This window comes from Monomorium pharaonis, unplaced genomic scaffold, assembly GCF_013373865.1.
Source record: "Monomorium pharaonis isolate MP-MQ-018 unplaced genomic scaffold, ASM1337386v2 scaffold_457, whole genome shotgun sequence".
In the NCBI taxonomy this organism is placed as follows: domain Eukaryota; kingdom Metazoa; phylum Arthropoda; class Insecta; order Hymenoptera; family Formicidae; genus Monomorium; species Monomorium pharaonis.
In genome coordinates this window covers 1-22,067 of record NW_023415755.1, presented here as the reverse complement: position 1 = coordinate 22,067, position 22,067 = coordinate 1, and the positions used below count along the sequence as shown (strand labels likewise).

At 23.6% G+C, this 22,067-nt stretch overlaps 4 protein-coding genes and 1 long non-coding RNA gene across 7 annotated transcripts; 3 read left to right on the top strand and 2 right to left on the bottom strand.

The window, feature by feature from the left end:
* Positions 1-416: 416 nt before the first annotated feature.
* Positions 417-2,077, top strand: LOC118648473. 2 transcript variants are annotated; one of them, XR_004965309.1, is made up of 3 exons: positions 417-550; positions 627-752; positions 1,084-1,398. XR_004965309.1 is itself a non-coding variant. In XM_036294784.1 (2 exons), exon 2 carries the CDS (start codon positions 1,265-1,267, stop codon positions 1,655-1,657), a length of 393 nt encoding a protein of 130 aa, XP_036150677.1. In that variant the 5' UTR covers positions 584-752; positions 1,084-1,264; the 3' UTR covers positions 1,658-2,077. The 2 variants fall into 2 exon arrangements, 1 of the variants encoding a protein (XP_036150677.1); XM_036294784.1 differs by lacking the exon at positions 417-550 and having other exon boundaries at positions 584-752; positions 1,084-2,077.
* A 196-nt stretch (positions 2,078-2,273) lies between these two features.
* On the bottom strand, positions 2,274-4,440 carry LOC118648472 (protein ALP1-like). The gene is made up of 2 exons (XM_036294783.1): positions 4,217-4,440; positions 2,274-3,436 (listed from the first exon to the last, which is right to left on the bottom strand). Exons 1-2 carry the CDS (start codon positions 4,234-4,236, stop codon positions 2,407-2,409), a joined length of 1,050 nt encoding a protein of 349 aa, XP_036150676.1. The 5' UTR covers positions 4,237-4,440; the 3' UTR covers positions 2,274-2,406.
* A 5,355-nt stretch (positions 4,441-9,795) lies between these two features.
* LOC118648469 lies at positions 9,796-10,804 on the top strand. Its single transcript, XM_036294781.1, has 3 exons — positions 9,796-10,023; positions 10,138-10,263; positions 10,595-10,804. Exons 1-3 carry the CDS (start codon positions 9,796-9,798, stop codon positions 10,802-10,804), a joined length of 564 nt encoding a protein of 187 aa, XP_036150674.1.
* Positions 10,805-11,784: 980 nt separating this feature from the next.
* Positions 11,785-13,951, bottom strand: LOC118648471 (protein ALP1-like). The gene is made up of 2 exons (XM_036294782.1): positions 13,728-13,951; positions 11,785-12,947 (listed from the first exon to the last, which is right to left on the bottom strand). The coding sequence occupies exons 1-2, from the start codon at positions 13,745-13,747 to the stop codon at positions 11,918-11,920; spliced, it is 1,050 nt and encodes a 349-aa protein (XP_036150675.1). The 5' UTR covers positions 13,748-13,951; the 3' UTR covers positions 11,785-11,917.
* A 3,665-nt stretch (positions 13,952-17,616) lies between these two features.
* Positions 17,617-20,286, top strand: LOC118648470. 2 transcript variants are annotated; one of them, XR_004965308.1, is made up of 3 exons: positions 17,628-19,571; positions 19,649-19,774; positions 20,105-20,286. It is a non-coding gene; the product is annotated as an uncharacterized LOC118648470 (long non-coding RNA). The 2 variants fall into 2 exon arrangements; XR_004965307.1 differs by having other exon boundaries at positions 17,617-19,774.
* Positions 20,287-22,067: the final 1,781 nt, after the last annotated feature.

The following is a 22,067-nucleotide window of genomic DNA, read 5'->3' as shown; positions in this document are numbered from 1 at the left end:
CAGTGAATACTTGCACTACAATGTATTAGTACACATTTATATTTTTAATGTTTTATTTATAAATTATCTAAATAGAATAAAATATTAATAGCGATCAATAATATATATTTATTAATATAACAATATAATAACTGTATTAAATAATTTGTAAGCAAAAATGTATTTTATCTTTTTGTAACATAACCTTTTTTTATAACTTTATTGAATAGTTTTTAATATGCACTAATACTATTTAATGCAAGATCAGTTAATGTTATCAGATTAATTAAACAAATTTTTACATAAATATGGCAACGTGGACAAAAGAAGCTGTTCAAATTTTAATTGATGCATATAAGAATGAGCCTGTTTATATCAAACGAGAAACCCAAATTATCACAATAAAAATCTACGTAATGAAGCATGGAACGCATTTGTGCAATTGTCAGTACTGTCAAACCAAATATAACGGGAAAAGAATGCAGTATTAAATTTTATAATTTAAGAAATCAATTTAATACTGAAAACGCAAAAGTAAGAGCCTCAATTAAGTGGTATAGGTAGTGAAAATGTAAGTATATATATTTAATTAAAATATGTATAGATTAGACATAATGATTTGTATTGTTATGTAATACAAATTACAGGTGTATAAACCTAATTTATGGTATTACGATGCTTTAAAATTTCTGGAAGAACATATAGTTCCCAGAAAAAGTAAGAACTCACATCTACCAAATAGTACAAAAGATACACCTGGTTTTTTGTTACACGTAAGTAGATATTTAAAGTAATTTAGATTTTTAAATATGTTAAATTTTTGTAACAATGACTATTTCTAAAACTTTTTGCATAGAATAACATATTTAAATAATAATTGTATTATAATAATATAAACATATTTTACTAATTTGATTTTTTTACAATCTTTTTACATAGTTAAATAAAATATAAAATAACATTTTATATTTTATGCAAAATTTTAAAATATTTAAAATATAAGAGACATTTTATAATTAATTATGTAAAGACAGATAAGAATAAAAACGTATATAAATAATACATTTTTATTATATGAAATATACTTTATTTTTTATTTTATAGCATGATTATGTACAAACATCACAAGACTTAGAAGAATTGCAAGAAATGTTGGTTGAAGATAATAATGTCTATGTACATGAAGAGGATTTAAATAATAATAATGAAGAATCACAATCATGTGCATCTTCATCATCTGATAACATAATTGCTACAACACCATCGATTTTAAAACAAAAAAAAAATGCAATCAAGATCTTTACCATTTACTGATTTATTTAATATAAATACGTCAAGTCCATCAACATCATGTTCTGTACAATCATCGCCAAATGTTGGTAATGCATTACAATCTTCATCCACTACTCATAATCCTAAGAAGCAAAAAATAAAAAATGGGGATGCTTATGTAGAGGCAGTTGAATCGATTGCACAATCTTTAAAGATGCCATTAACACCAGTTACACCAGTTAATGTTGCAACTGATAGTACAGACCCTGTAGATACATGTATGAATTTTTTGGGATCCCTTATTAAAAATATACGAACTCCAGATCTCAAATTAGATATTATGAACACTTTGGTACAAACTGTTGTTAATGCTAGTCTAACAGACTTAGAACGAGTTAAGAAATAATAAGATATATGTGGATTAATATTCTAATTATATTACATTGATCTCATGTATTTTATGTAATGGTATTCTTATAAACTTATTCTTAGGTATAATATAAAATATTATGTAAAACATTAATTTTTAAAAAGTTTAATCAAAGTACAAATAGTCTGCAATCTAGAAAAAAAAAGTTTTTGTTATGTTTCTGCTAAGGCAGATCAAGGACTGTAAAAATATTTTTTTATTATAATAAGGTTTAATTAAAGTATTGATATTGAAAATTACTATGCAATCCAAAGAAAGAGTGTTATGGTTGTTACAAATAAAGGTGAACCGGAGTGTAAAAGCGTTTATTTTTATTATAAAAAAGTATACACAAGATTAATATTTTTATTTGTATTCTATTAAGGTTAACTTATTGTTTTAATAATAATAATATTTTAACATGTTTTATTCGCGCGTATTACATTAGATATAATATTGTGATAAAAATGATGTATTACTTTGTATATTTTTGTATTTGAGTTGTGATAAATAGATATAAATTTAAATCTAAAGAAGTGTATCAATTATTATGAAATAAAGTAAAGTATTTTTATGAAATATTATGAAATAAAACAAAAGAATTATGTACAAAAGAAACATATATGTGCGTGTTTTAAAAAATTAACAATAATAAAAATTTTGCTTAAAGAGATAAAATAAAGTTATTAATAATCAATGAGACAATTAATCTTTTTCAATACGTATATCTTGCCATGGGATAGTTTCTACTGTATTAAAATATGTGCAGAAATGGTCTCTAATAATAAAACAGCTCTATCAGTACAACGATTTCCGTTTTGATGTAAAATACTATTCAAATTTGATTGGATACTCTCAGAAATATTGTTTCTCAATTCCAAAGAAATATAAGAATGTGCTTTTTTTTGTAATAAAAAATTATGTAGAATGCAACAAGTATATGTAATTAATTCTACCTTTTCAACTGAAAGAGGTATAGTATTTAAGAGAATACGAAATCTGTTTGCCATAATGCCAAAAGCGTTCTCTACCGTTCTACGCGCTTTACTTAGTCTATAGTTAAAAATTTTTTTTTCATTGGTAAGATTGCGTCCAGGATATGGTTTCATAATGTTTGTCTTAAGAGGAAAAGCATCGTCTGCTACAATTACATATGGCATATCAACATTGTATCCAGGTAAAGAGGATGGCAAAGATAAATTTAATGTTCCTGAATGCAACTGTGTAGCCAGAGAACTTTCTCGAAATACAGAAGCATCATGCATACGACCATTTCTGCCTACATCCACAAATATAAAATTATAGTCAGCATCTACAAGAGCAAGAAAGATTATGCTATCTTTTCCTTTATAATTTCTATATACAGAACCTGCTTTTCTTGGTGGTCTGAAATTAATACGTTTCCCATCTAATGAGCCTAAACAATGCGGAAATTGCCACTGTATATTGAATTTCTCTGCCAAAACTTGCCATTCAACTGGACTAGATGGACAATTAAAAACTTTCTTTTCAAGTACTTCAACAATTGCTTTTAATGTATTAGGTATTATTTGAGATAATGTATTAAGAGCGATTCGTACAGAATACGATAAATTCATGAATGAATTTCCTGTAGCAAGATAACGTAATGTTACACTTAATCGATCTTGAGCAGGGATAGCTTGTCTCATTACTGTGTCCTTTTTTTCAATTAAAGGTGCAACAGCATGTAACAACTCCTCGAGCACAAGTTGCTCCATACGTATATAATTTTGAAAAGAGCTTGGATCTTCGATACTGCAATAAATAACAGGAACTTTAAATTAAAAAATAAAATAAAATGCGAGCAGGTTATTAATATTACTAATAATATTAATTAATTAATATTAAGCAGGATATTAATATTACTAATAAAAACCCAAGTTGTAAATAGCTCTGTTGATTAACAATTAAATAAAAGAAAAGAAGTACAAAAAAGCTTTACAGGTTCTTTGTATAAGCATGTGTTTAATAATAAGATTAAAATTAATAAATGGTCTGTCATCAGATCATTTTTAATATTTGCTAACCAATTAACAATAAACGCGTGATCGTACTATCATTTTTATTCTAAATAAATATATATTACTTTTTTATTAATGGTTTGTATTATAAACATATTTGTAAAATAATTTCTTAATTATTAAAAATGACAGCTTCATAATTTCTTTACAACTTGAATAATAAAAAATAATAATCTCACGTAAAATCACTACCAACAGCTTTTTAACAAATTTGAATATTTTATTACGTTATCTTTTTAATTATTTTGCAATTTGCCTTTAAATTTTTAATTATGTTTTATAAAAATATTAATATTTATTGTTAACCGGCTAGCAAATATTGAAAATAATCTAAAGATAGACCAAAACATTTATCAATTTTGTTGTCATTAAACACATATTACACGAAAAACCTGTTTTCATCTTTCAACTCCTTTTTCATCTTTTTTCTATTATATTACAAATAAGATTAAAAACATTAATGTATAAATATATTATATATGTACATATACATGTGTAAATTTTTATTACAAACCTTAGTTCTTTATGCAACATTGTTAATGTATTGCTAACTGTATTTCTATGTTGCAGCCAATATCTAGCCCAATTTCTCTTATATTTCTTTCTTTTTTCTCTTTCTGCAATAAGAAAAAGAGCAACTGCAGCTAATTGTCGTCTTCTTATTGCAACTTCTATTGTAAAAGATACTGTATATGAATATCATATAAATATCACATAAATATAAAGAAAATAATAAAGATAACCCAAAAAATTTTTTTAATGTTTTTTTTTTTTTTCATAAAAAGTAACAGTAATTTTATTTATAATTAGCTGAATATATGTAATATTTCATTAAGTTGTATAAAACTTGATAAAAAAAACTTTCTATTTATGTCTTTTTTGCTCTATTTACCTTTTTTAAGTGTTGCTAACAACAAATCACGTAGCAAAAATAGCACTGAATCTATTATTGAAAACTAGCATGCTGACACGTACAGCAGCGCGCAGCACGCAACTTTTCATGCTACATAACTAGTGTGACTGTTAGTAAAATTGTCTCGCATGCGATCTAGTATAAAAAATCGTATCGTGTGCCGCAGGCTTAATAAAAAAAAACTTAAGAATTGCATTATTTCCAAGTTTAAATAGTAAAAACGTGCCCCAACCAGCAAAACAATATTAAAAAAATGTTTTCAACAGTATTTAAAAAACATTTTAAAAAACATTTCTAAAAACGTTAAAAATAATGAGATAAGTTCCTTTTTTAAATTAAAAAACGTTTTTTTAAATGTTTGGACAATATTTTTTTAACATTTAATAAATATAACATTTAATAAATAATTGTTTTAAAATTAAAGAAAATGTTTTTTTGACATTTGGTAAATTATTTTTTAAATATTTACTAAACATATTTACAACAAAAGCAAAAAATTGATTGCATTATTAAATAATTTTGATAAATTTAACGTAATCTCATCAATCTAATAAATTTCTACGATAATTTTGTGAAGGGGAGAAGACTATACATGTTTCAGCCAAGCCACAGTACCTGTTAGAACATATTTAATTTCTACATCTAAAAAAACGATCATCTATCTATAGTGTCGACCACTCCCGACGTTGCTTGACCTTGAAGATTGTACGCATCTTAATGCTTCGTGATGATCCATAAATACTTTATGTTAATGCACACATATTTGTTATATATTATTTCAATAGATGTTGTCAGAAGGATGAAACATGTATAGTTAACTTATATTTTTATAAATAAATAAATAGTATTACAATTTTTTACTGATTTTCACATATGCGAAATAGTATGTGAAATATGAAAAGATCTATTTTTGCTCTGTTCGTAAAAAAATAAAAAATAAATGTCATTTCTTATAATTTTTGAGTATTGTTAATATGCCATATTAATTGTTTCAATAAGTACAATGTTGTCTTAATCTTTCTTTATGTTCCGATGTTTTAATGTGAAGTGAATCTATGTAATGTAAGAGTCACAAAAGCGTATAAATAAAACCTCTGAGGCACATTTCCTCTTTACACTTGATTTACACTACATAATTAGTGAAGCTTCCCAATCATAATTTAAATATTTTTTTAAATATTGTTCTAAACAACTTTTTAAATGCAAAATAATTATTACATAAACATTAAATAAATGTTATGTAAATATTATTTTAAACAATTTAATAAAATTAATAGAATAGAATAGAATAGAATCAATTTAATAAAATATTAATTAATAATAAATAAATATTAATTAAATATTATATAAATATTTGTCCTAAATTATTATAATTATTGTAACTTAAATATTAAATCAATATTAGATAAATAAATATAAAATATTATTTTAAATATTTTTTTAAAGATAAAGTAAATATATAACATATATAAATATTAAATAAATGTTATATAAATATTATTTTAAACGATTTATTAAATTGTTAAATTAATATCAAATAAATATAAATTAAACGTTAGAAAATATTTTAGTCCTAAATTATTATTTCAAATAATTAATTATTGTAACATAAATATTATATTAATATATAAAAAATATTTTTAAAGTATTACTTTAAATATTATTTCAAAGATAAAATAAATATTACATAAACATTAAGGATGTATCGGACATACAATCTTAGACAAAAGTGCATGAAGTTTGAAATACTTAAATATCTGTCTAACGCATAATAAATCTAGATGTAAGAAACTTGAACGATAGTTGGAGTCTTATTTTTACTCTCACAAAAGTATTTTTCACGTATTTGCGATTTTTTTCACTTATGAATTTAAACTTTTGACAGTGAAAATGCACAATTATTTCAAGTTATATTTTATTTCTTTAAAATGGTGTAGTTAAAACAATTGAAACTTGGCAGATATTTTCATCTATTTATATACTAAATGTACAAAAAAGTTCAAAACACTGGTACTAATTTCTTCTATATTTTTTTTAGCTGTTTTATCATAATTTTACATGGTATCCTTTTCCATCTTATGGAAAAAGACGATCTTGACGTATAAAACAGCTACAAAAATATAGAAGAAATAGTACCAGTGTTTTGAATTTTTTTGTACATTTAGATGAATATGAATAGATGAAAATATCTGCCAAGTTTCAATTGTTTTCACTACACCGTTTTAAAGAAATAAAATATAACTTGAGATAATTGTGCATTTTCACTGTCAAAAGTTTAAACTCATAAGTGAAAAAAATTGCAAATACGTAAAAAATACTTTTGTAAGAGTAAAAATAAGACTCCAATTATCGTTAAAATTTCTTACATCTAGATTTACTATGCGTTAGACAGATATTTAAGCAATTCAAATTTCATGCACTTTTGTCTAAGATTGTATGTCCAATACATCCTTAAATAAATAATGTTACGTAAATATTATTTTAAACAATTTATTAAAATGTAAAGTCAATATATTAAATAAATATTATGTAAATATTATATAAATAGATAGTTGTCCTAGATCATTATTTTAAATAATTGATTGAAATATAAATATTAAATTAATATTAAATAAATATTTTTTTAAGTTTTATTTTAGATATCATTTTTAATATAAAATAAATATTAAATAAACATTAAATAAATACTGCGTAAATAATTTTCTTAAACTATTATTTTTATAAAAAAATTAATTATTTTTAAATATTAAATGAACGTTAAATAAACATTTTATAAATATTTTTTCTAAATCGTTATTTAAAATGAATAATTTATATAAAATGAATATTAAATAAATATTAAATAAATATTATTTGTACAATAAACATTAATAATGTAAAAATAATTAAAAATAAATATTTGAAAAACATTTAAAAAATATTGCTTGCTGATTGAGATATTGTCTTTTTTGACTTGCCGAAAAGACGTCTTACTGACGTCTTTTGGCTTTGACGAAAAGATAACTTAAAAATGTCAACTTTTTATCACCTTTTAGTCTTAGGTGCTGTCTGGGTTATTGTTATTATTAATATTATATTACTATTGTATTATTATTATTATTACTTATTGTTATTGTTTCTTTTGTTTCAGGAAGACGTTTAAGAAACTCTTAAAAAGATTATATTTATATAAAATTATAAAAATTATTTTTTAATATAAGTATTAATATTATAATTTGTTTAATGAAATAATATTGTAAATATAATGCAAAGTTTATGTAATAACTAAGTAAAATTAAATATTAAATAATTATATTTAATTATTATTAAATAATTATATTGTTATATTATAAAATATTGTTACCATATGTTATGTCATATATTTATTGAATATTTCAATATATTAATATATTATATTTTATTCATTTTATTGTATTAAATTTTGAAATTAATAAATTTTATTATTGTAATAATGATGATTACAATGATGACAATGATAATAATAATGATGATAATATAATATTATTATAGTCTTTATTATCGAACTGGGATTGCCGGTCCACAACATTATTTATAATACTACTACAATATTATATCTTACTACTTCCATATTCCATTTATATTACATAGCCTTTAACGCAGCTTCCGTATTCTCTTTTCACTCATTCATGCCTAGCTCCATCCTCTTATGTTCTTTTTCTCTCTCTAATCCCTGTCACGCGGCCTGGCTATTTGTGATCTTACAACCTTCTCCTCCCTCCCCTACCCTTGTTTCTAAAATATAACCTCTCCTTTTCACGTCCTTCTTCCTCTTATGACTTCCTTTTTAGTTCGCATCTTTCGTGCTCTCCGTCTCTCTTCCATCTTCCTGCGGGTGTCCCTGAGAGGTCGATGCTCGGCTCGCTATTCAACATCTTTATCAATGACCTTTGTCATTCCATAACGCACTACCACCATCTCCAATGACAAGGACAATCTCCAAATTTACATTTATTTTTACGCTCATCGATAGTCTTTCTTCTTTACTTAAAAAATAATAAGACATAAGAGAATTTAAAATATACATTTTTAAGTTTACTTTTATATATTTTTAATAATCTATTTTTTCTAATACAATATTTTATTTATGTCTGAAAAAACGAGAAGTAAAATAATGGAAATCATATATATTTTTATGTGATCAAACAGATAGGTTAATACAATAAAATTTCTATATAATTAAACAATCAAATATGTTGATTTTGTGATAGATCGTAAAACATAATTTATTTGTATATTTATTACATATTATTTTGACACAAAAAATACGCGCGCAGTTTTATAAAAATTAAATTAACGCTAATTTTCTAATGTAATTTTTGTTTTATTTTTGTACACTCTTCTTTTTCTACATCATCATTTTACCTAAAAACATGGAACTGTTTTTTTTGTCCTCTTTTAACTTCTATAAAAGAAAGACTATCGATGAGCGAGAAAATTGTTATTCATTCAGACAATAAACCAAAAATTATTCAGTTCGAATACAAAAAATAATGTTGTACAAGCAATATAAATAAATATATTACAATATAAGTGTCAGAAGTATAAAGCCAGCGGCACACGATACGATTTTTTGTACTATAAGTTTTGTTAATGGATGCCTTACATGCGGCTTTCTTAAGTACTGTGCGTGCTCCAATCATAAGTGTGCTACTAGTTTTGGCTTCACACGTGCAAAGTATTTTGCGTATTAGGTTAATATTTCAGTTAAAAGATTTTTGGAGACTCTTATATATATATACATAGGTGATACGGTGCACCAAATTTATTTTTTAGTATTTTAGTAAGTATTAAAATAATTACATAAAAGATATTAAAATAATTAAAAAAAAAAGAAAAAGTAAGTTTGAATAATACAAAATTTTAATTATTAACAGTGAATACTTGCACTACAATGTATTAGTACACATTTATATTTTTAATGTTTTATTTATAAATTATCTAAATAGAATAAAATATTAATAGCGATCAATAATATATATTTTATTAATATAACAATATAATAACTGTATTAAATAATTTGTAAGCAAAAATGTATTTTATCTTTTTGTAACATAACCTTTTTTTATAACTTTATTGAATAGTTTTTAATATGCACTAATACTATTTAATGCAAGATCAGTTAATGTTATCAGATTAATTAAACAAATTTTTACATAAATATGGCAACGTGGACAAAAGAAGCTGTTCAAATTTTAATTGATGCATATAAGAATGAGCCTTGTTTATATCAAACGAGAAACCCAAATTATCACAATAAAAATCTACGTAATGAAGCATTGGAACGCATTTGTGCAATTGTCAGTACTGTCAAACCAAATATAACGGGAAAAGAATGCAGTATTAAATTTTATAATTTAAGAAATCAATTTAATACTGAAAACGCAAAAGTAAGAGCCTCAATTAAGTGGTATAGGTAGTGAAAATGTAAGTATATATATTTAATTAAAATAATGTATAGATTAGACATAATGATTTGTATTGTTATGTAATACAAATTACAGGTGTATAAACCTAATTTATGGTATTACGATGCTTTAAAATTTCTGGAAGAACATATAGTTCCCAGAAAAAGTAAGAACTCACATCTACCAAATAGTACAAAAGATACACCTGGTTTTTTGTTACACGTAAGTAGATATTTAAAGTAATTTAGATTTTTAAATATGTTAAATTTTTGTAACAATGACTATTTCTAAAACTTTTTGCATAGAATAACATATTTAAATAATAATTGTATTATAATAATATAAACATATTTTACTAATTTGATTTTTTTACAATCTTTTTACATAGTTAAATAAAATATAAAATAACATTTTATATTTTATGCAAAATTTTAAAATATTTAAAATATAAGAGACATTTTATAATTAATTATGTAAAGACAGATAAGAATAAAAACGTATATAAATAATACATTTTTATTATATGAAATATACTTTATTTTTTATTTTATAGCATGATTATGTACAAACATCACAAGACTTAGAAGAATTGCAAGAAATGTTGGTTGAAGATAATAATGTCTATGTACATGAAGAGGATTTAAATAATAATAATGAAGAATCACAATCATGTGCATCTTCATCATCTGATAACATAATTGCTACAACACCATCGATTTTAAAACAAAAAAAAAATGCAATCAAGATCTTTACCATTTACTGATTTATTTAATATAAATACGTCAAGTCCATCAACATCATGTTCTGTACAATCATCGCCAAATGTTGGTAATGCATTACAATCTTCATCCACTACTCATAATCCTAAGAAGCAAAAAATAAAAAATGGGGATGCTTATGTAGAGGCAGTTGAATCGATTGCACAATCTTTAAAGATGCCATTAACACCAGTTACACCAGTTAATGTTGCAACTGATAGTACAGACCCTGTAGATACATGTATGAATTTTTTGGGATCCCTTATTAAAAATATACGAACTCCAGATCTCAAATTAGATATTATGAACACTTTGGTACAAACTGTTGTTAATGCTAGTCTAACAGACTTAGAACGAGTTAAGAAATAATAAGATATATGTGGATTAATATTCTAATTATATTACATTGATCTCATGTATTTTATGTAATGGTATTCTTATAAACTTATTCTTAGGTATAATATAAAATATTATGTAAAACATTAATTTTTAAAAAGTTTAATCAAAGTACAAATAGTCTGCAATCTAGAAAAAAAAAGTTTTTGTTATGTTTCTGCTAAGGCAGATCAAGGACTGTAAAAATATTTTTTTATTATAATAAGGTTTAATTAAAGTATTGATATTGAAAATTACTATGCAATCCAAAGAAAGAGTGTTATGGTTGTTACAAATAAAGGTGAACCGGAGTGTAAAAGCGTTTATTTTTATTATAAAAAAGTATACACAAGATTAATATTTTTATTTGTATTCTATTAAGGTTAACTTATTGTTTTAATAATAATAATATTTTAACATGTTTTATTCGCGCGTATTACATTAGATATAATATTGTGATAAAAATGATGTATTACTTTGTATATTTTTGTATTTGAGTTGTGATAAATAGATATAAATTTAAATCTAAAGAAGTGTATCAATTATTATGAAATAAAGTAAAGTATTTTTATGAAATATTATGAAATAAAACAAAAGAATTATGTACAAAAGAAACATATATGTGCGTGTTTTAAAAAATTAACAATAATAAAAATTTTGCTTAAAGAGATAAAATAAAGTTATTAATAATCAATGAGACAATTAATCTTTTTCAATACGTATATCTTGCCATGGGATAGTTTCTACTGTATTAAAATATGTGCAGAAATGGTCTCTAATAATAAAACAGCTCTATCAGTACAACGATTTCCGTTTTGATGTAAAATACTATTCAAATTTGATTGGATACTCTCAGAAATATTGTTTCTCAATTCCAAAGAAATATAAGAATGTGCTTTTTTTTGTAATAAAAAATTATGTAGAATGCAACAAGTATATGTAATTAATTCTACCTTTTCAACTGAAAGAGGTATAGTATTTAAGAGAATACGAAATCTGTTTGCCATAATGCCAAAAGCGTTCTCTACCGTTCTACGCGCTTTACTTAGTCTATAGTTAAAAATTTTTTTTTCATTGGTAAGATTGCGTCCAGGATATGGTTTCATAATGTTTGTCTTAAGAGGAAAAGCATCGTCTGCTACAATTACATATGGCATATCAACATTGTATCCAGGTAAAGAGGATGGCAAAGATAAATTTAATGTTCCTGAATGCAACTGTGTAGCCAGAGAACTTTCTCGAAATACAGAAGCATCATGCATACGACCATTTCTGCCTACATCCACAAATATAAAATTATAGTCAGCATCTACAAGAGCAAGAAAGATTATGCTATCTTTTCCTTTATAATTTCTATATACAGAACCTGCTTTTCTTGGTGGTCTGAAATTAATACGTTTCCCATCTAATGAGCCTAAACAATGCGGAAATTGCCACTGTATATTGAATTTCTCTGCCAAAACTTGCCATTCAACTGGACTAGATGGACAATTAAAAACTTTCTTTTCAAGTACTTCAACAATTGCTTTTAATGTATTAGGTATTATTTGAGATAATGTATTAAGAGCGATTCGTACAGAATACGATAAATTCATGAATGAATTTCCTGTAGCAAGATAACGTAATGTTACACTTAATCGATCTTGAGCAGGGATAGCTTGTCTCATTACTGTGTCCTTTTTTTCAATTAAAGGTGCAACAGCATGTAACAACTCCTCGAGCACAAGTTGCTCCATACGTATATAATTTTGAAAAGAGCTTGGATCTTCGATACTGCAATAAATAACAGGAACTTTAAATTAAAAAATAAAATAAAATGCGAGCAGGTTATTAATATTACTAATAATATTAATTAATTAATATTAAGCAGGATATTAATATTACTAATAAAAACCCAAGTTGTAAATAGCTCTGTTGATTAACAATTAAATAAAAGAAAAGAAGTACAAAAAAGCTTTACAGGTTCTTTGTATAAGCATGTGTTTAATAATAAGATTAAAATTAATAAATGGTCTGTCATCAGATCATTTTTAATATTTGCTAACCAATTAACAATAAACGCGTGATCGTACTATCATTTTTATTCTAAATAAATATATATTACTTTTTTATTAATGGTTTGTATTATAAACATATTTGTAAAATAATTTCTTAATTATTAAAAATGACAGCTTCATAATTTCTTTACAACTTGAATAATAAAAAATAATAATCTCACGTAAAATCACTACCAACAGCTTTTTAACAAATTTGAATATTTTATTACGTTATCTTTTTAATTATTTTGCAATTTGCCTTTAAATTTTTAATTATGTTTTATAAAAATATTAATATTTATTGTTAACCGGCTAGCAAATATTGAAAATAATCTAAAGATAGACCAAAACATTTATCAATTTTGTTGTCATTAAACACATATTACACGAAAAACCTGTTTTCATCTTTCAACTCCTTTTTCATCTTTTTTCTATTATATTACAAATAAGATTAAAAACATTAATGTATAAATATATTATATATGTACATATACATGTGTAAATTTTTATTACAAACCTTAGTTCTTTATGCAACATTGTTAATGTATTGCTAACTGTATTTCTATGTTGCAGCCAATATCTAGCCCAATTTCTCTTATATTTCTTTCTTTTTTCTCTTTCTGCAATAAGAAAAAGAGCAACTGCAGCTAATTGTCGTCTTCTTATTGCAACTTCTATTGTAAAAGATACTGTATATGAATATCATATAAATATCACATAAATATAAAGAAAATAATAAAGATAACCCAAAAAATTTTTTTAATGTTTTTTTTTTTTTTCATAAAAAGTAACAGTAATTTTATTTATAATTAGCTGAATATATGTAATATTTCATTAAGTTGTATAAAACTTGATAAAAAAAACTTTCTATTTATGTCTTTTTTGCTCTATTTACCTTTTTTAAGTGTTGCTAACAACAAATCACGTAGCAAAAATAGCACTGAATCTATTATTGAAAACTAGCATGCTGACACGTACAGCAGCGCGCAGCACGCAACTTTTCATGCTACATAACTAGTGTGACTGTTAGTAAAATTGTCTCGCATGCGATCTAGTATAAAAAATCGTATCGTGTGCCGCAGGCTTAATAAAAAAAAACTTAAGAATTGCATTATTTCCAAGTTTAAATAGTAAAAACGTGCCCCAACCAGCAAAACAATATTAAAAAAATGTTTTCAACAGTATTTAAAAAACATTTTAAAAAACATTTCTAAAAACGTTAAAAATAATGAGATAAGTTCCTTTTTTAAATTAAAAAACGTTTTTTTAAATGTTTGGACAATATTTTTTTAACATTTAATAAATATAACATTTAATAAATAATTGTTTTAAAATTAAAGAAAATGTTTTTTTGACATTTGGTAAATTATTTTTTAAATATTTACTAAACATATTTACAACAAAAGCAAAAAATTGATTGCATTATTAAATAATTTTGATAAATTTAACGTAATCTCATCAATCTAATAAATTTCTACGATAATTTTGTGAAGGGGAGAAGACTATACATGTTTCAGCCAAGCCACAGTACCTGTTAGAACATATTTAATTTCTACATCTAAAAAAACGATCATCTATCTATAGTGTCGACCACTCCCGACGTTGCTTGACCTTGAAGATTGTACGCATCTTAATGCTTCGTGATGATCCATAAATACTTTATGTTAATGCACACATATTTGTTATATATTATTTCAATAGATGTTGTCAGAAGGATGAAACATGTATAGTTAACTTATATTTTTATAAATAAATAAATAGTATTACAATTTTTTACTGATTTTCACATATGCGAAATAGTATGTGAAATATGAAAAGATCTATTTTTGCTCTGTTCGTAAAAAAATAAAAAATAAATGTCATTTCTTATAATTTTTGAGTATTGTTAATATGCCATATTAATTGTTTCAATAAGTACAATGTTGTCTTAATCTTTCTTTATGTTCCGATGTTTTAATGTGAAGTGAATCTATGTAATGTAAGAGTCACAAAAGCGTATAAATAAAACCTCTGAGGCACATTTCCTCTTTACACTTGATTTACACTACATAATTAGTGAAGCTTCCCAATCATAATTTAAATATTTTTTTAAATATTGTTCTAAACAACTTTTTAAATGCAAAATAATTATTACATAAACATTAAATAAATGTTATGTAAATATTATTTTAAACAATTTAATAAAATTAATAGAATAGAATAGAATAGAATCAATTTAATAAAATATTAATTAATAATAAATAAATATTAATTAAATATTATATAAATATTTGTCCTAAATTATTATAATTATTGTAACTTAAATATTAAATCAATATTAGATAAATAAATATAAAATATTATTTTAAATATTTTTTTAAAGATAAAGTAAATATATAACATATATAAATATTAAATAAATGTTATATAAATATTATTTTAAACGATTTATTAAATTGTTAAATTAATATCAAATAAATATAAATTAAACGTTAGAAAATATTTTAGTCCTAAATTATTATTTCAAATAATTAATTATTGTAACATAAATATTATATTAATATATAAAAAATATTTTTAAAGTATTACTTTAAATATTATTTCAAAGATAAAATAAATATTACATAAACATTAAGGATGTATCGGACATACAATCTTAGACAAAAGTGCATGAAGTTTGAAATACTTAAATATCTGTCTAACGCATAATAAATCTAGATGTAAGAAACTTGAACGATAGTTGGAGTCTTATTTTTACTCTCACAAAAGTATTTTTCACGTATTTGCGATTTTTTTCACTTATGAATTTAAACTTTTGACAGTGAAAATGCACAATTATTTCAAGTTATATTTTATTTCTTTAAAATGGTGTAGTTAAAACAATTGAAACTTGGCAGATATTTTCATCTATTTATATACTAAATGTACAAAAAAGTTCAAAACACTGGTACTAATTTCTTCTATATTTTTTTTAGCTGTTTTATCATAATTTTACATGGTATCCTTTTCCATCTTATGGAAAAAGACGATCTTGACGTATAAAACAGCTACAAAAATATAGAAGAAATAGTACCAGTGTTTTGAATTTTTTTGTACATTTAGATGAATATGAATAGATGAAAATATCTGCCAAGTTTCAATTGTTTTCACTACACCGTTTTAAAGAAATAAAATATAACTTGAGATAATTGTGCATTTTCACTGTCAAAAGTTTAAACTCATAAGTGAAAAAAATTGCAAATACGTAAAAAATACTTTTGTAAGAGTAAAAATAAGACTCCAATTATCGTTAAAATTTCTTACATCTAGATTTACTATGCGTTAGACAGATATTTAAGCAATTCAAATTTCATGCACTTTTGTCTAAGATTGTATGTCCAATACATCCTTAAATAAATAATGTTACGTAAATATTATTTTAAACAATTTATTAAAATGTAAAGTCAATATATTAAATAAATATTATGTAAATATTATATAAATAGATAGTTGTCCTAGATCATTATTTTAAATAATTGATTGAAATATAAATATTAAATTAATATTAAATAAATATTTTTTTAAGTTTTATTTTAGATATCATTTTTAATATAAAATAAATATTAAATAAACATTAAATAAATACTGCGTAAATAATTTTCTTAAACTATTATTTTTATAAAAAAATTAATTATTTTTAAATATTAAATGAACGTTAAATAAACATTTTATAAATATTTTTTCTAAATCGTTATTTAAAATGAATAATTTATATAAAATGAATATTAAATAAATATTAAATAAATATTATTTGTACAATAAACATTAATAATGTAAAAATAATTAAAAATAAATATTTGAAAAACATTTAAAAAATATTGCTTGCTGATTGAGATATTGTCTTTTTTGACTTGCCGAAAAGACGTCTTACTGACGTCTTTTGGCTTTGACGAAAAGATAACTTAAAAATGTCAACTTTTTATCACCTTTTAGTCTTAGGTGCTGTCTGGGTTATTGTTATTATTAATATTATATTACTATTGTATTATTATTATTATTACTTATTGTTATTGTTTCTTTTGTTTCAGGAAGACGTTTAAGAAACTCTTAAAAAGATTATATTTATATAAAATTATAAAAATTATTTTTTAATATAAGTATTAATATTATAATTTGTTTAATGAAATAATATTGTAAATATAATGCAAAGTTTATGTAATAACTAAGTAAAATTAAATATTAAATAATTATATTTAATTATTATTAAATAATTATATTGTTATATTATAAAATATTGTTACCATATGTTATGTCATATATTTATTGAATATTTCAATATATTAATATATTATATTTTATTCATTTTATTGTATTAAATTTTGAAATTAATAAATTTTATTATTGTAATAATGATGATTACAATGATGACAATGATAATAATAATGATGATAATATAATATTATTATAGTCTTTATTATCGAACTGGGATTGCCGGTCCACAACATTATTTATAATACTACTACAATATTATATCTTACTACTTCCATATTCCATTTATATTACATAGCCTTTAACGCAGCTTCCGTATTCTCTTTTCACTCATTCATGCCTAGCTCCATCCTCTTATGTTCTTTTTCTCTCTCTAATCCCTGTCACGCGGCCTGGCTATTTGTGATCTTACAACCTTCTCCTCCCTCCCCTACCCTTGTTTCTAAAATATAACCTCTCCTTTTCACGTCCTTCTTCCTCTTATGACTTCCTTTTTAGTTCGCATCTTTCGTGCTCTCCGTCTCTCTTCCATCTTCCTGCGGGTGTCCCTGAGAGGTCGATGCTCGGCTCGCTATTCAACATCTTTATCAATGACCTTTGTCATTCCATAACGCACTACCACCATCTCCAATGACAAGGACAATCTCCAAATTTACATTTATTTTTACGCTCATCGATAGTCTTTCTTCTTTACTTAAAAAATAATAAGACATAAGAGAATTTAAAATATACATTTTTAAGTTTACTTTTATATATTTTTAATAATCTATTTTTTCTAATACAATATTTTATTTATGTCTGAAAAAACGAGAAGTAAAATAATGGAAATCATATATATTTTTATGTGATCAAACAGATAGGTTAATACAATAAAATTTCTATATAATTAAACAATCAAATATGTTGATTTTGTGATAGATCGTAAAACATAATTTATTTGTATATTTATTACATATTATTTTGACACAAAAAATACGCGCGCAGTTTTATAAAAATTAAATTAACGCTAATTTTCTAATGTAATTTTTGTTTTATTTTTGTACACTCTTCTTTTTCTACATCATCATTTTACCTAAAAACATGGAACTGTTTTTTTTGTCCTCTTTTAACTTCTATAAAAGAAAGACTATCGATGAGCGAGAAAATTGTTATTCATTCAGACAATAAACCAAAAATTATTCAGTTCGAATACAAAAAATAATGTTGTACAAGCAATATAAATAAATATATTACAATATAAGTGTCAGAAGTATAAAGCCAGCGGCACACGATACGATTTTTTGTACTATAAGTTTTGTTAATGGATGCCTTACATGCGGCTTTCTTAAGTACTGTGCGTGCTCCAATCATAAGTGTGCTACTAGTTTTGGCTTCACACGTGCAAAGTATTTTGCGTATTAGGTTAATATTTCAGTTAAAAGATTTTTGGAGACTCTTATATATATATACATAGGTGATACGGTGCACCAAATTTATTTTTTAGTATTTTAGTAAGTATTAAAATAATTACATAAAAGATATTAAAATAATTAAAAAAAAAAGAAAAAGTAAGTTTGAATAATACAAAATTTTAATTATTAACAGTGAATACTTGCACTACAATGTATTAGTACACATTTATATTTTTAATGTTTTATTTATAAATTATCTAAATAGAATAAAATATTAATAGCGATCAATAATATATATTTTATTAATATAACAATATAATAACTGTATTAAATAATTTGTAAGCAAAAATGTATTTTATCTTTTTGTAACATAACCTTTTTTTATAACTTTATTGAATAGTTTTTAATATGCACTAATACTATTTAATGCAAGATCAGTTAATGTTATCAGATTAATTAAACAAATTTTTACATAAATATGGCAACGTGGACAAAAGAAGCTGTTCAAATTTTAATTGATGCATATAAGAATGAGCCTTGTTTATATCAAACGAGAAACCCAAATTATCACAATAAAAATCTACGTAATGAAGCATTGGAACGCATTTGTGCAATTGTCAGTACTGTCAAACCAAATATAACGGGAAAAGAATGCAGTATTAAATTTTATAATTTAAGAAATCAATTTAATACTGAAAACGCAAAAGTAAGAGCCTCAATTAAGTGGTATAGGTAGTGAAAATGTAAGTATATATATTTAATTAAAATAATGTATAGATTAGACATAATGATTTGTATTGTTATGTAATACAAATTACAGGTGTATAAACCTAATTTATGGTATTACGATGCTTTAAAATTTCTGGAAGAACATATAGTTCCCAGAAAAAGTAAGAACTCACATCTACCAAATAGTACAAAAGATACACCTGGTTTTTTGTTACACGTAAGTAGATATTTAAAGTAATTTAGATTTTTAAATATGTTAAATTTTTGTAACAATGACTATTTCTAAAACTTTTTGCATAGAATAACATATTTAAATAATAATTGTATTATAATAATATAAACATATTTTACTAATTTGATTTTTTTACAATCTTTTTACATAGTTAAATAAAATATAAAATAACATTTTATATTTTATGCAAAATTTTAAAATATTTAAAATATAAGAGACATTTATAATTAATTATGTAAAGACAGATAAGAATAAAAACGTATATAAATAATACATTTTTATTATATGAAATATACTTTATTTTTTATTTTATAGCATGATTATGTACAAACATCACAAGACTTAGAAGAATTGCAAGAAATGTTGGTTGAAGATAATAATGTCTATGTACATGAAGAGGATTTAAATAATAATAATGAAGAATCACAATCATGTGCATCTTCATCATCTGATAACATAATTGCTACAACACCATCGATTTTAAAACAAAAAAAAAATGCAATCAAGATCTTACCATTTACTGATTTATTTAATATAAATACGTCAAGTCCATCAACATCATGTTCTGTACAATCATCGCCAAATGTTGGTAATGCATTACAATCTTCATCCACTACTCATAATCCTAAGAAGCAAAAAATAAAAAATGGGGATGCTTATGTAGAGGCAGTTGAATCGATTGCACAATCTTTAAAGATGCCATTAACACCAGTTACACCAGTTAATGTTGCAACTGATAGTACAGACCCTGTAGATACATGTATGAATTTTTTGGGATCCCTTATTAAAAATATACGAACTCCAGATCTCAAATTAGATATTATGAACACTTTGGTACAAACTGTTGTTAATGCTAGTCTAACAGACTTAGAACGAGTTAAGAAATAATAAGATATATGTGGATTAATATTCTAATTATATTACATTGATCTCATGTATTTTATGTAATGGTATTCTTATAAACTTATTCTTAGGTATAATATAAAATATTATGTAAAACATTAATTTTTAAAAAGTTTAATCAAAGTACAAATAGTCTGCAATCTAGAAAAAAAAAGTTTTTGTTATGTTTCTGCTAAGGCAGATCAAGGACTGTAAAATATTTTTTTATTATAATAAGGTTTAATTAAAGTATTGATATTGAAAATTACTATGCAATCCAAAGAAAGAGTGTTATGGTTGTTACAAATAAAGGTGAACCGGAGTGTAAAAGCGTTTATTTTTATTATAAAAAAGTATACACAAGATTAATATTTTATTTGTATTCTATTAAGGTTAACTTATTGTTTTAATAATAATAATATTTTAACATGTTTTATTCGCGCGTATACATTAGATATAATATTGTGATAAAAATGATGTATTACTTTGTATATTTTTGTATTTGAGTTGTGATAAATAGATATAAATTTAAATCTAAAGAAGTGTATCAATTATTATGAAATAAAGTAAAGTATTTTTATGAAATATTATGAAATAAAACAAAAGAATTATGTACAAAAGAAACATATATGTGCGTGTTTTAAAAAATTAACAATAATAAAAATTTTGCTTAAAGAGATAAAATAAAGTTATTAATAATCAATGAGACAATTAATCTTTTTCAATACGTATATCTTGCCATGGGATAGTTTCTACTGTATTAAAATATGTGCAGAAATGGTCTCTAATAATAAAACAGCTCTATCAGTACAACGATTTCCGTTTTGATGTAAAATACTATTCAAATTTGATTGGATACTCTCAGAAATATTGTTTCTCAATTCCAAAGAAATATAAGAATGTGCTTTTTTTTGTAATAAAAAATTATGTAGAATGCAACAAGTATATGTAATTAATTCTACCTTTTCAACTGAAAGAGGTATAGTATTTAAGAGAATACGAAATCTGTTTGCCATAATGCCAAAAGCGTTCTCTACCGTTCTACGCGCTTTACTTAGTCTATAGTTAAAAATTTTTTTTTCATTGGTAAGATTGCGTCCAGGATATGGTTTCATAATGTTTGTCTTAAGAGGAAAAGCATCGTCTGCTACAATTACATATGGCATATCAACATTGTATCCAGGTAAAGAGGATGGCAAATAAATTTAATGTTCCTGAATGCAACTGTGTAGCCAGAGAAAACTTTCTCGAATACAGAAGCATCATGCATACGACCATTTCTGCCTACATCCACAAATATAAAATTATAGTCAGCATCTACAAGAGCAAGAAAGATTATGCTATCTTTTCCTTTATAATTTCTATATACAGAACCTGCTTTTCTTGGTGGTCTGAA

Bases quoted from the DNA above. Each gene is read 5' to 3' on its own strand.
- LOC118648469 (XM_036294781.1), top strand. From the start codon at position 9,796: ATGGCAACGTGGACAAAAGAAGCTGTTCAAATTTTAATTGATGCATAT. The intron at 10,024-10,137 runs GTAAGAGCCTCA...TACAAATTACAG, and splicing joins TTAATACTGAAAACGCAAAA to GTGTATAAACCTAATTTATG. The intron at 10,264-10,594 runs GTAAGTAGATAT...TTTATTTTATAG, and splicing joins CACCTGGTTTTTTGTTACAC to CATGATTATGTACAAACATC.
- LOC118648471 (XM_036294782.1), bottom strand. From the start codon at position 13,747: ATGTTGCATAAAGAACTAAG. The intron at 12,948-13,727 runs GTTTGTAATAAA...TATTTATTGCAG, and splicing joins ATGTTGCATAAAGAACTAAG to TATCGAAGATCCAAGCTCTT.
- LOC118648472 (XM_036294783.1), bottom strand. From the start codon at position 4,236: ATGTTGCATAAAGAACTAAG. The intron at 3,437-4,216 runs GTTTGTAATAAA...TATTTATTGCAG, and splicing joins ATGTTGCATAAAGAACTAAG to TATCGAAGATCCAAGCTCTT.
- LOC118648473 (XM_036294784.1), top strand. From the start codon at position 1,265: ATGCAATCAAGATCTTTACCATTTACTGATTTATTTAATATAAATACG.